Source organism: Aquarana catesbeiana, linkage group LG04, assembly GCF_042186555.1.
Source record: "Aquarana catesbeiana isolate 2022-GZ linkage group LG04, ASM4218655v1, whole genome shotgun sequence".
In the NCBI taxonomy this organism is placed as follows: domain Eukaryota; kingdom Metazoa; phylum Chordata; class Amphibia; order Anura; family Ranidae; genus Aquarana; species Aquarana catesbeiana.
Genome location: NC_133327.1, coordinates 115,371,714 through 115,386,889, shown reverse-complemented (window position 1 = coordinate 115,386,889; position 15,176 = coordinate 115,371,714). Strand labels below are relative to the sequence as shown.

General features: G+C 38.4%; 1 protein-coding gene across 1 annotated transcript in view; it reads left to right on the top strand.

Moving 5' to 3' along the window:
• The first annotated feature begins 237 nt into the window (after nt 1-237).
• The window catches only part of LOC141141191 (ephrin type-A receptor 3-like), a 348,950-nt gene continuing 334,011 nt past the window's right edge, over nt 238-15,176 (top strand). The window contains 1 exon segment of the mRNA XM_073628888.1: nt 238-564. Within this exon segment, the coding sequence (XP_073484989.1) occupies nt 477-564 (88 nt within the window). The 5' untranslated portion in view covers nt 238-476.

The window sequence follows — 15,176 nt, the reverse complement described above, 5'->3', positions numbered from 1 at the left end:
TGCAGCTTTAAAATCACCCCCACACATCTCAGTCATCCCACACATGCTGCATGATGATAAAGCAATGTGAAATGTACAAGTAACTGTATTTCAATTGTGCACTTCCATAGTATGTGGTAGCCATCTGCTGGTAAGTTGTGTAAAACCAGGTATTCAGGTTCAGCTCCAGATATTGTATATAGCAATTAGCAGAGTTTCGCTTGTAACAAGGCACCATATATAAGCTTCATTGAAGGATTCTTCATGCAGGCACCCTCTGCTCAGCTGTAAAACCCAAGCAGCCTTTATACAATAGGAGAATAAGACACAGGGAGGGGTTATGGGAGCAGAATTCCCATCCAAGCTGTGTGCTTTGAAGCCTGCCCTCCTTACTGCTCTGTATCTCATGCCTCCTCCCTCACCCTCTCTCTCTCTCTCTCTCTAGCTTGCTCTCTCTATAGCTCTGTAACTTTGCTGGTTGTACACAGAGCCTCGATATGTCTTTCTGGTGGATTTATCCTGCTTTGCTCACTTTCTGCACCCTGTTTTACTGCCAGGCTCTGAGGACGTACCCATCCAATGAAGGTAGGGGAGCTCTAACACACCTTATCTAAACTGGGTACCAGTTTGTGGATGCAAGATTGACTACACACCTGCATCTTATTCATCCATGTCTCTGTCAGCCATTTATCTATCTATCTATCTATCTATCTATCTATCTATCTATCTATCTATCTATCTATCTATCTATCTATCTATCTATCTATCTATCTATCTATCTATCTATCTATCTATCTATCTATCTATCTATCTATCTATCTATCTATCTATCTATTTATTTACATATTTCTAACCTTTAAAACTTCCTTTGATACAATGTTATTATCCAAAATGTTTATCAAGCTGTGCACTTCTCACCCATGAAACGATAGATAGTTTACTATGAAACTATAGCAAGATTGTGCTGCTGATGGCTAAATACTCCAAAACCATGTGTATCGTGCACAATGGTACAGTAGACTTGTAAGCAGCACGTGTACTGTTCACATTATCTTAGAATTTTTTTTTATAAAGTTTTAAGATTTATTTTTCCAATAAAAGGATGTAAGTATGAGTTGCTAGACTAAGTGTGGTGCATGTTTCTCCTTTTATCCCAATAAAATAAACATATCTTGATTGATTTCACCTATGCAACAACATAAAATAGTGGTGTCAAGGTGCACATTTTAGAAAATTCATTTTATGCAGCAGGTAGTCCTGTATAGCAGGTAGTCCCAGTAGGATACGCTATAGTGGCTAATATTTGGGTTCCCAAAAATTCCCCGAATATTAGCTAGGTGATTTATTAGTATATGTCAGCTATATCTTGTGTATTGACCAAGGATAAGGAGAGGCATAGTCAGTCAATGTGTATTAGAATTTTATGGAGGCTCTGTGTCTTTACATCGGTGTGTTACATACTACCATTATTGAATCAGGCTAGGGGATAAGAGTCCTTTGAATGTGGGTGCAAATATTTTTTATCAATAAAAGCACATTGTCGCAAGATATCCACATAGGGTATGATCATGGTGCATATCATTCAATTGCCTATGTTACTTCTGTATTACCAAAAGAGTATAATTACTGACTGAATACTCATATTAGTTGAATACATATTATTATGTGTCCCACCCTATGTATTTGTTCTGTATCACACAAGCCTGCTGTTGTAGGTGAGCTTGTTTGATAGCAAAAATGAAAAGAGCATTAGTTATTTTTCCCTATTCATCAGTTTGGAACAGTAAGAGCAAAAAATAAATAAATGCTGGTGGGTTGCTATGGTTTATCATAATTTTTTTATCTATTTACGTCTCCTGGTTTAAATCTTTTTTATTCATTTTAAATAGTTGCTATGGTCTACTTTGCCATAAGATGCCATTGAAGTGGATATGGAGGGAGGTTTTATGTATTATTGATATGCACTGTGAATGTGGCTGCCTGTAAACAGTAGCAGAAGACTCATATCAGAGAGGGTAAGGGCACTGCCAGTTTAGTGATGCTTATCTGAAAGGCAATTAAACTGTCTGTGAGAGTCCCATAAGCAGCCAGTGTCTTTGTGTTTTGTGGACCAGTTGAGCAATTAGAGAGATGCCTACTGTGAATCCCAACTTACGCAACCTTACACCATGTGCTGGATGCTTACAGTATTTTCGCATTAAAAGTTCTCAAAGAGATTAGGTCCAGCAGCTGATGAGTGGTATGCCATACATGTTGGCAAAAGTATTCAAATTTGCTGAAAATATGCTTTGACTGTAATTGCTGAACTTTGGAGAAAAGATCCATCTGTGCTCATTGACAACCCACTGGGACTTATTTACTAAAGCAGTAGCGGCTGATCACTTAGCAAAGTGGGTGTTCATTCAGCTTACTAAATAGAATGAAACATCAATCAAACAATAAATCAATCATGTGCTAGCACAAATCCACTTTTTAAAAACATTCCCTCACATATGATTGGGTATTCAAAGTACGTTGTATTTATTATTATTATTTGCTTTTCTGAGTGAACAGCCTCTACTGATTAAGTAAAAAGCAAAAAACAACAATTTTGTCTATGTATAACCTATGACTATGCCTTTAAAAACCCACGTTCCCCATAATAAGAACCAATCAAATCTAAATTCCACTCTCACTGGTTTGGTGACCCTTGAAGACCGAAATCAAATTCTTTTTACCTATATCCTTAATACATATAGAAATTTAGGGCAATAGCTATTACAGCTAATACATGAATATATGGACGGGTATATTAATCACTATTTCTGTTTTATACTTCCTCATGCATGTTCCTTATTAAATATTCATTGTGGGCATAGGTACTCTGGAAGGGCTTGTCACATTTACCGATGAACAAATGTGTGGAGACAAGTGTTATAATGCAATAAAACATCTGTTTACAGCATATTAAAGGCCTCCAGCAAACAGTTGTGATGTTGCTGTATAACCTGATGCTGTCTCATCTGGATGCTGATTAATGATGCTTTTGTGATTAATGTAGGGAACTTCTTGTTATACATTTCATTGCTGAAATATAAGAATAAACAAGCATCTGGTGTGTGTGAAGCTAAAAAAAAACAGTATCATGCAAGGTAATGGCAAAGTAAGGGTTACTGGTGCCATTGTCTTTTGTAGCTGCCAGTCTGTAATGTCCCCATCTAATTTCCTGCAACCTCAGGACATGTTCAGGAAAAAAGTGATACAAACATTGATGCAAATACTGTGCAGATCTCCACTGATACATCCACAGTAGACACCAACTACAACAAGCAGATGAACATTTAAAATAAGCATTAAAGGTAACCCCTTAAAAAAGGTGTATGATAGGACATGGCACTCTAGCTAAAGAGCAAACGGAAGTCAAACAATACTGAAGCCTATAGCACCTTACCCACATTTCATCATATATAACACTCCCTGCTCTGATATAGTTCTGTGACATATAGTCATTGGTAGCATCTATTTTAAAATAGAAAAGGGATATATATATATAGATAGATAGATCTATATATATATAGATCTATCTATCTATATAGATCTATATATATATATATATATCTATATAGATAGATAGATCAATATATATCTATATAGATCTATCTATCTATATAGATATATATAGATAGATAGATCTATATAGATATATATTGATCTATCTATCTATATAGATATATATATATATATATAGATCTATATAGATAGATAGATCTATATATATATAGATCTATCTATCTATATATATATATATCCCTTTTCTATATAGATAGATAGATAGATAGATAGATAGATAGATAGATAGATAGATAGATAGATAGATAGATAGATAGATAGATAGATAGACACATAGGGGACTGAATTTATCTAACATGGAAACATTTCTCTATAATGGGCGATATCCAACATGGAAACCATACATTATACTATAATGAATGATATCTACCATGGAAAACCACACACTGCACTGTAATGAACAATATCCAACATGGTAGACCATACATTTCACTATAATGAACGATATCCAGCATGGAAAACCCTACATTTCAATACAATAAACAATACACTATATACTTGTATACTTTCAAAAGGACCTTATTATCTCTGAGTACAAACAGACCTATATCTTGCCATTCATAAAATAAAAACTTCTACTCTCAAGCTGTCTCATGTGATCTAAGGCATAGGTAAAAGTTCATAGAGTCCCCGAACCCTGAATACCAGGAGTGTTGTGGGTGTCTTTTTTTTAGTTAGACAGAACCTACCTGGTAGATTTGCAGTTAGAAAAGCAGATCAGCATGACAAAGCAATGTGCAACACATTAATGAAGCAGGGCCTGCATATGTAATGATCGAATATGGCTGTAGATTGTATGAGGAAACTTGTTTTTTAATTGTGAATAGATGAGAGGTAATTGAAATCACATGGCAAAAAATCAAATGTGATAGCCAAAAATATAAATAAACAATTACATAAGCAAAAATGAATTATGACCCAAAAATCACCTTTTTAAACAAATACAAAACTTAGATTTTAGGTCTCAAGTTTATCAATGGTTGCAAATACCGTAACTAAAGAAGTGCCACTTACAGAAAAAGACCAACTATATAAAAAAGGGGCACTTTTTGAAACTGCTGCTTCAATGCTCTCCATTAGTCAGATGCTTTGAATACTTACCCCCCACCGCTCCCCTCCTACAAGCAATGGTTGCTCCCACCAGCTCTATAGTGATGCACAAGCTGGTAGGAGAAACTACAGCGTGTGGCAGGAGTAGCAGGTATTCACACACCTGGACACCTGCAGTGGCTGAAAGGAGTAAAATACAGTCAGTGAAAGTAAGAATTCATTCATACTCTCAGTAGATAGGCTGTTAGTTTTAGGTCACCCAAGACTTATCTTTTCTGAAAGAAGGAGACCTGATCTTTAGCAGATTTGACCACCCACATTGATGGTCATGGACCACTTCTGATTTTGTGCGAGATATACTGGTGGTGTTTACATGTACCAATGTAGTCCTTTAATTAATGAATATGTCTTGCAGGTCACTGAATATCTGATTATATAGGTACAAGCTCCTTAATAACTGACCTCCTTCTCACTGAGAGAAGCACCATTGAATTGTGGTTTTTGCATGTTTGGAGCATAAGTTCTTGATGATGACAGCTTGATACTGGTAGTTGTTAGTGAGACATTCTCAGCTACAATTACCCTCCAATGCTTAAGCATCCCTCGTCTTAGCTCTCTCTTAGTGTTCTGTATATCAGCATCTAGATTGAAAGAGAAAGGGAGAACCCTGTAAACCAATCAGGGTTTCAGTGTTGTAAATCTAGCGAATTCATCTTGCTGATTGTATGGGAGAGCACAGAGATTACCTATTCAGTGAGTTATTGTTCCTTCAGTATCCAATCACAGTCTTGTTCATACTAAAATGCTTTGAATGCTGTTAAAACAAGCAAATGATGAAGACACGCGTACAATTTAGGAAATTGAAAATTTATAATATTTATAAATAATAAAATAATTGAAAATGTTAAAAAGTGTATGCAATCGGTACAAAGAACAAATAGATTTGTTGTTCATTACTTGGATTATCTGGGCAATAATTTCAACACTAGGGTATCTGTTCTACCAAAATACCTAAGTCACCCCAAGGACTACTTTGCATTGAGTACTTTTTGCAGGGCCAACCCACCCACTGCACAGTCAGAGCTACTCTTCAATCAGGGGATCCCATGTTTCCAGTAGAATTGAGAAATGTAGTTCTGACTGTTTAGGGATAGGTCTGCTCACTGAAGACTGTTGCTTTCAGAGAGGGAACTTAATCTCTGGCCAGTGGCAGGGGACAGTTAAAGAGAAACAAGAGAGAAAAAAGGGAAAGCTTTAGAACTGTTTGTATTCACCTTGGTTTGATAGTTGTTTTATAAATGTATAATAGGGAGTTAAAAGAGTTTTCATATCTCACCAACACAGTAAAAGTGGGTGGGATTTGATTTATTAGATCAACACGATTTCCCAGTAGCTTTGTAATGTGAAGGGTTACCTGATTGAATCCAACCTAAATTGATTGTTTAGGGAAGCTCTACAATGTGTTAATCTGACAGATTAAAACTAATGAGAATCCCAACTGTTTGTTGCCAATTTTAGAGTCAGTTTTCAGTGAGTTATAGATGTTATTGAATTCTTTTTAAATGTATCCCTGCATAGATTTGGAATTTCAACTCATAAGTGCAGAAATACAGTTGGTTTGCCAGCTCAGTGTCAATATATTTTATTGATTTGTTGTAGAGCAAAGTGAAAAACTACCCTATTTATTTCTAGGATAAAATCCTGTTTCTACCTATCCCTCCATGAAATATGCAAACAAGACATAAAATAAGTGTATATAATAATGCCATGTCTGGCTTTCATTGCCATGTATGGCTCTGTATTGGCCTTTTTAGTGCTTTTTCTATATAATTGTCCTAGACAGGAGCAGTAACTGAATCATATACACTACTGCAGACAGTATTATCTAAACCATTCCTTGGGGACCATTAACAGGAATATGAAATTCTAAAATAGAGGGAAGGGAGGGTACAAATGTATACCATCGGTCTATCTTGAACACCCAGACTAAACTCACATGAATATAAGCAATAGGTTCACGTCACAGATAGGGGCAAGGTCAGAAATGAACTCAGGACCCAAGTGATGCATTGCAACAATGTCAATTGTCATGGGTTCCAAATTACCACAGTCATAAAAATGGAACCTAAAGGACCAAATATGCAAATGAACAAGAAGAGTTAAAAAATACCAGTAAAACACACATTTTGCTATGCCTTGAAGGTCTGAATGTTTTGTTTATTGATGATTCTTGACTTGTTGAAGTCTCTCTTCTACACTTGTTCGGTAACGTTAATGCAGTTTCAGTCCTTATATAGTTTCCCTGCATTGATCCATTGCTATGAAACAGCTGGAGGAGAAGGGAGAGACAGAAGGGCATTGGTGCATAAGGTGTGCTAATAAGCAGTATGACTAGACTATAAGGACTGATTACCAATTTTTTATTACTTTTGTTTCATGTCAAATCCATTGTGAAGGTTAATTTTCTCTTATGTTGACTAACTGTTATTTTTCACTGTATTCATGTATGTTGTTTATATTAGGAAACAGAACTTCATTTTAAAGAAAGAAAGAAAGCATCCCAGTGAGGTTATCCAGATATCTGAAGAGGCTTCTGGCACTCATCAATGTATCAATGGTTGTATGAGGTGTTGAGATGAATTGGTTGCTTTAAAATGTCCTAACAATGTCCTGTATCATTAGGACATAGTGTGATATATATATATATATATATATATATATATATATATATATATATTTACTTTTCCATATTTGTATAGCATTCACATATTATGCTGGACTTCATTAATACAACATCCTCTGGCACAGTGAAACCCCCTTCATCAAGCACACATACAATTTAGGGACAGCATTTAACAGAAGCCAGTTCATTTACCAGTACTTTCCTTAGTTTCTAAACTAAACCTGAAGCTTCATGAGGAAAAAGCAAATATGGTATGTAACATTAATGCAGTGAAGCAAGGCAATAAAGATAGCCATTCAGTCACCCTGTTGACAATGTTAGTCAGATGTGCTCCAGAGCTTCAAATGGCTACCTATGCAGGACAGATGACCCTCTCATCCCTTCCTTATTTTTCTTTTCTCTTTTGGACCAAGTAGAATAGTATTTTATAAACTCTTTAGTCATATCTCTAAGGTGGGAGGTAACATTTTACATGGTCATAGGATCATCTGCCTTGGCAAACCATTGTAGTTTGGACTGTTTCCAAATATTAGGAAATGCGCACGTTTGCTGCATTTAGGAGATGTATGAATAAAGACTTCCTGTAATTTCTCATGGAGGAGTCAGATGAAGAAGAAGCACTTTTAGGTTATTTGACCGGGTATTATTCATAAGTCGGTGTATGATAGTTGTAACTTGCCGCCAAAAAGGGACAGACCCTTTGGCCCTGTGGCTACAAAAACAGGTATCATCTACCTGTGGGGTGATCTTCTCAAAAACCTGTACCATTTGGTCATTAACTTGAAATTTATGTAATAGTATTTGTAATTGATCAAGGTTTGTTGGGAAAACAAAAGTATTCTGTTGCGTTGTTCTTCCGAGAAAGTAAGATTTAGGTCTCTTTCCAATTTTTGAATAAAGGAGAGCACTGGAGATGCACCATGATGCAAAGGGTGAGTTGTAGGCAGGATTCTCCTCACTATACCCCTTCCTTGACATATCTCTTCAAAAGTTGAGATAAGTATGCAAATGCAAACAGGTTTAGGGAGAGAATGCAGAAAATGGCAGAATTGGGATTGTCTCCAAAAGCCCAAGCTGTCATGCCAAGCGTAAACTACAGACTTCCCATAATGTCCTCATATAAAGCTGAATATAGAATAAATGAGGGGTTTGGGTAATTCATTCATTCTTTATTAATACATTACATATGGCAAACGAAATACATGGTGATCTCTTGTCTTATTGTGTGGTGTAGTGGAGGGAAGGTCAACTCTGCAACCTTTGACAAGTTTGCAGATATCTGGGTTCCTAGGTATTAACCAGCCTTGTTGGTCAGGACAGATCATTTTTCAATTGCAAAGAGATAGTGTTATGTTTCTTGCAGTAACCTGGTTATTATTAATTATTAATATTATTATACACGATTTATATAGCGCCAACAGTTTATGCAGCACTTTACAATGTAGAGGGGGGACAGCATGATTACAGTATAGAAGGGACAGGAGGGCCCTGCTCGTAGAGCTTACATTCTAAAGGGAGGGGGTGGTGGTACAAAAGGTAATAGATGTGGGGAATGATTTTATGGGGATAGGCTTCCCTCAATAAGTGAGTTTTCAGGGATCTCCTAAAGGTAGACAGATTAGGGGCTGATCGGATATACCGGGGCAGGGAGTTCCGGAGGATGGGACAGGCTCTGGAGAAGTCCTGAAGACGAGCATGACAGGAGGTAACAAGGGAGCTAGAGAGCAGGAGGTCCTGGGAGGAGCAGAGGGGATGATTAGGGCGATATCTGCAGATGAGGTTGGTGATGTAGCTGGGGGGATGTTGTGGATGGCCTTGCATGTTGTGGTTAGCATTTTGAATTTTATACGGTGGGGTAGGGGAAGCCAGTGAAGGGATTGGCAGAGAGGGGCAGCAGTCACGGATCGGTTAGTGAGGTGTATTAGTCTAGCAGCAGCATTCATAATAGACTGAAGGGGGGATAGCCTGTGTAAGGGTAGGCCATTAGGAGAGAGTTGCAGTAGTCAAGGCTGGAAATAATCAAGGAGTGAATAAGTTGCTTTGTGGTGTCATTAGTCAGGAAGGGTTGAATTTTGGAGATGTTGAGGAGGTTAAGGCGGCAGAATTTAGCCAGTGATTGGATGAGGGGGCTGAAGGAGAGGTCAGAGTCAAGGATTACACCCAGCACCCTGGCACGTGTGGAGGGACCAATGATTGTGCAATAGAGATAAATTAATCTCTAATTTATGAAAGTAATGTATGCTGTGTGATGTGTTTTAAATCAAAAATATCCCAAAGTGTAATATAAAGTGCTTTATAAACAGTGGCTATGATGGGATACTATTAATAGTATAAGAAACACATTTTTTTTAAATTGATATCATTTCATATTTTTTACAGTCAGCTTCTCATTGATATGCCTTATGAGTTCAGCCCGACTGTCCCCACAGATCACACTGAAAGTCAGCTTTGTGTTTTTCTTGTGGCCATGTGTCTTGTCATCTTAAACACCAGCTTACACCTGAAAGACATATTTATTTTATGGACAGGATTATCCCCTGTGGGAAACATATTTCTTATATCATGTCCTCTGTAGAAGTGCGGGCACCAGCTGCTTCTAGGAAACGCGTCCTTGGTGTATGAACAGGAGGGTGGATGTGAGGGAAGCAGATGTACTGCGGTTTCCCATAGGGTTACTCACCCTGTTGGTGGTCTATATTTTATCTATCCTGCTTACAAGATACATAATAAAGCGGCATGACAAGTCATCTGTTTCAGAGCCTTCTTTAAAGCTGTGCACATATTCTGATAAATATTGTCAGCCTTGTGGGTGATCTTTGTAATGCGATGTCAGGCATCCACACTGTAAAGATTCAGATTTTTTAATACGAACAAAATGCAATATGTAGTAAGCCAAACAGCCAATCAGAAATAATAATAATAATATTTCTCTGTTCTGAATCCAAACACAAAAGGGTTGATTTACTAAAGGCAAATAGACTGTGCAATTTTCAAAGTGCAGTTGTATTTTGCTAGAGCTGTTGCACCAGAGCTTAGTAAATGAGCAGAGGCTCTGCTACTTCCATCATCCAATCATGTGCAAGCAAAAATGCAGTTTTTTATTTTATTTTACTTGCATGTGATTGGGTATTCTTAACTTCATTTACTAAGTCCTAGAGCAACTATACTTGCAGAGTGCAACTGCACTTTACAAAGTGCACAGGGGTTGATTTACTAAAACTGGAGAATGCAAAATCTGGTTCAGCTATACAGAGAAATCAATCAGTTAACAAGATTTTTGTAAAAAAACTGAATTGAACAAGCTGAAGTTAGAAGCTGATTGACTACCACCATGCACAGCAGCACCAGATTTTACAGTTTTCTCCAGTTTTAGTAAATCAACCCCACTGTCTATTTGCCATTAGTAAATCAACCCCAAAGTGAAATCAGATTGGTTGTTATGACATACTACATGTAAAAACATTATCGCTGATCTTTACACATACATAAGTTTGGGTATTTTAGATAGAAAAATACAAAGACTCTAGACAGGCCCTTTGGATAGTAACATTTAGATCCCCACCTATCATATTCCTCCTCCCATGCAACTGTTCCTTCCATAAAAGAGGTTGGACTGCTGGATTTTAAGGTCGTGGAGCAATACCATTTTTTTACCAGCATATCTAATGGCAGATGAAAACAATGCATAGCTCTCTGAGAAGAAAAAAACAGATAGTTGTTGGGGGGGGGGGGGTCTATATTAGGGATGGGCGAACGATTCGGCCTGAGCATAAATGCATAAATTCAGGCTGAACTTTCGTTGTTCGGACGTTCAGCGAACATCCCAACAAACGGGTCGTTTGACCGTTTGTTCCCCCCAAACTGACTACAATGCATTGCGGCGCTGAACAGTGCATTGCAAGCCCTGATTGGCTGAAGCAGAGAAAGCTTCAACCAATCAGGGTACAGAGCACTGTCAAAGGGCTGTCATCATGACTTTATCCAATCATGGCTCATTCCCGCCCGACACTGTATAAAAGTATTCTTTCAATGGCAACCATTTTCAGTGTGATTTCAGCATGGAGAGATAGAACAGGGCTCTGTTCAGTGCTATTTTTTAGTGTGCTATACTGTGCTATTTTGCTTCAATTGTCAGTGTAGAATATAAGTTTAGTGTAAGTATAGGGATAGTGTGAGTGTAGTGAGGAGTTTTGTGTGCGTTACTGCCATTTAAAGCCATATAGTTCTGTGTGCATTACTGCCAGTTTAATGCCATATAGTTTTCTGCATTATTGCAAGTTTAACACCATTTACGTCTGTGTGCGTTACTGCTGGTTTAACGCCAGTTTTGTGCGTTACTGCCAGTTTGGCGCAATATATTGCAGTATATTATAGTGTATCCATGGAGTGTGTCTGTGTAGTGTGAGTACTAAAATTAAAGTGCACCAAACACCACTTTACATTGATTAAAGTGCATCTATGTTTAGATTTCCACTTCTTCTTTACATTTGCTTATAAGCACCGCCCCCTCCCTCCCAATAATGTCTGGGGGGACAACAAGGAGAGGAAGATGTTCCCTTGGCACTGTACGGGGGCCAGCAACAAATGTGTCCACAGGCAAAGGTGGACATGGTGGTTAGTCCTCAGGCAGGACATCATTGCCTCTGTTTAGTGAGTTTGCCCATGCTATCCAGCCACAGCATGCATAGGAGGTGGTGGACTGGCTTACTAAACCTTCCTCATCCTTCTCATCCTCTGTGACTCAAGCAGAGACAAGCGTGCAGTCCCCTGCAGTTGCCACAGTGGATAAACCTGCCTCCTTGTCCACAAAGAATAATTTTTCTGCACCTGTTTGACAGGTGCATATCATTGCAATTTTTTACAGCAAGATCAATTCTTGCTTTCATCAAGATTACCTCTATAGGGTTATGTTGGGAAGGCGCCACCAACACCCAAAGACCAATTTTTACGCACCCGTTACTTCTATCCAAAGTCAAAGTGACACCAGAATGTATCTAAAATATCTCTAATCTTGTTCCCAGTGCACTACATTGTGGCCTCATCATACACACTGGCTTTCCAGCAAAGTAAAGGCAGCTTGCAGGGAAAATGTCATTTTTTTTTGGCTTTATAAATGCAATTATTGCTGCAGCAGATTCTAGACATGTTACAGATCTGCCACTTTACAGTTATGCTTTCACTTGAAAAATCAAAAAAATCACTGCTCATTTAAAAATGACGTTTTTCACAAACTTTTTTTTTTTTTTTATTGATACATGTCCCCCAGGGCAGGAACCTGGACCCCTATAACCATTGTATGCACGATTACTTGCATATAAGCCTTCAAAATGGGCACTTTTGATTTTTGAAGTTCGGGTCCCATTGACTTTTATGGGGTTTGTTATTCGGGTCCGAACTTTCGCGGTGTTTGAAAGTTCTGGTGCGAACCGAACAGGGGTCCGTTCGGCCCATCCCTAGTCTATATTACTACAAGGAAGGATCCACATAAACAGGGCAGTTACAGTTTACTTTTCTCGTGCCATGTGGCATGCCAACTTCCTACTTAAAAACTTCACTAAATGGCTTTTATGCAGATGTATATAAAAGCAGCCCCTGAGCTTCCAGATCGCTTATGTTCAGCTCAGCACAATATTATACTCCAACTTGGAGCTACTTTGCAGTGAAATAGGATGAGTAACTAAATACTAAACAGATCATTGCTTTGGGTGGGAGATCTTTCCAGTCTGCATTGTCCTAAAAGTTGGGGTTTTCCAACTCTTTATATGCAAATGGAAAACCCCTAAGATGTTAAGACTTAAAACAATGCTAGGAAAAGTAATTTTATCTATCTATAGACACTGGAAAAATCCATTCCATCACAGTTGCTAAATTGTGTAAACTACTCTGAGAATATCTGAGACAGCTAGATTTCCACAACACAGCGAGTGTATAGCAACCTCACCCTGTTATCAGCTGACGAGACAAATTAGCATCCACGTGCGGCATCTATTTGAAGAGTTCTTGGTCCTTATGGGACACATGTACCGATTATAAAAAGCACACTGATTTCAGTTGTTGTTATCACTGGATAATTTAGAAACTCTGAAACTCTCAGTACGTAAAAGCTCTTGTTTATTATTAGTAAATTATGTACTATTGTTGAATTCCATTGTGATATCAGTTTCTCTCCATTACATGACTGTAGTTTCCGACTATGAGCCATGTCGTAGCTGAGGGAACATCAGCACATGGGACTGGCACCTCTCCGGTGAGAGGGATTTTCCGATAAGTGTATAGTATGCGTCATTATGAAATCTTCTTTAAGAGAAATGTTTGGTCTTTTCAATTGATTTTTTCAGTATGCATGTAAAAGAATTCTGCTTAGTGCAAATAATGTTTCAGTTTTTGTTGAAGAGTGAAAAAAAACCTTGTTTAGAAGTATAACTTGTAATTATGTGTGTACATGGGAGTGGCCATATTTGCCCCTTACATAGGCGTTTTACTGCTCCTGCTCACAATACAAGTCTATGAATTGGTTGACTTGTTGAATACAATGCACTCCCTGTCTTGCTGATATCTGCTCTCAGCAGTTGTCAAGAAGGGAGGCTGAATGACTAGAAAGAAAAGCAGGGTATGCACCTTGAGTTTTTTGTTTCATTCAGCCAACGGGATGTAACGCAAAAAAACAAAAAAACTCACAGATTGCCGCATCCACACAAACAATGTGGATGCAGGGATTTCTCCTGCTGCGTTATTGAATTCTTGTTTTCTGGCAGCGGGGACTCCCTTCCCCCGCCAGAATACACAGATCAGTACTGCATTGGCTCCAAACGCTGATTGAATGCTGATTTACCAGCATAACCGTTCAACAGAAGCCAACTGAAGCTGAGTGACAGTCTTCAGGTCTGGCAATAGGCTATGGAGGCCCATGCATTGGAAGATATTTACATGCTTCCCCAGTACTCGGTCCTACTTGTAATGATTTGACCAGAAAAAACAATGGTAGTTCTACAAACAACAAAGATACAGACAGAAATAACATTTGTTGCAGAGTTGTTGTGTCTCTGTTGTAGATTTTCCTCTACTTCCCCACTGACAGGGGTTCTAGTCCTTATCCAATTTATCCAATGCGAAACATATATTTTAAAGTAGAATTCTGGGCTAAGCTAAAGCTAACTAGTCTTAAAACTGCCCTACCCCCCTTTCTAACACCTACGCTTACTACTCTGTATAAGTAGCCCTCTCCGGTCCAAACTGGTGATCAGCTCCACTTTGTCATTCAGCAGTGGCTTCAAGGGAGAGGAGGGAGTGTCGGCAGTGCATTGCCCATAATGAGCCTATGGGGTTTATTTACTAAAGGCAAATCCACTTTGAACTGCAAGTGCACTTGGAAGTGCAGTTGCTGTAGATCTGAGGGGGACATGCAAGGGAAATAAAAACACAGCATTTTTGCTTGTACATGATTGGATGATAAAATCAGCAGAGCTTCCCCTCATTTCAGATTTTCCCCTCAGACCTAAAGCGACTGCACTTCCAAGTGCACTTTCAGTGCACTTGTAGTGCAAAGTGGATTTGCCTTTAGTAAATCAACCCCAATGGGTGATGTCACCACTCAGGCATAACAGCCATGGTCGAGTGCTCTCTTCTTTCCATGTAACCGGTTCTGGCTGATACAGGGGAGATCACATGACCAGACTGGAGCAGCATGAAAATAGGTAAGTATATACATCTTTCTTCCTCATGGTAGTTAGTATAGGTGTTAGAAGGGGGGTGGAAGCAGTTTTAAGAGTAGTTAGCTTTAGTGTCCGGAATTCCACTTTAATACTTAGTAAACTGCACTTACTAGGTACACAAAGAAATTGTATGTTTACATTGT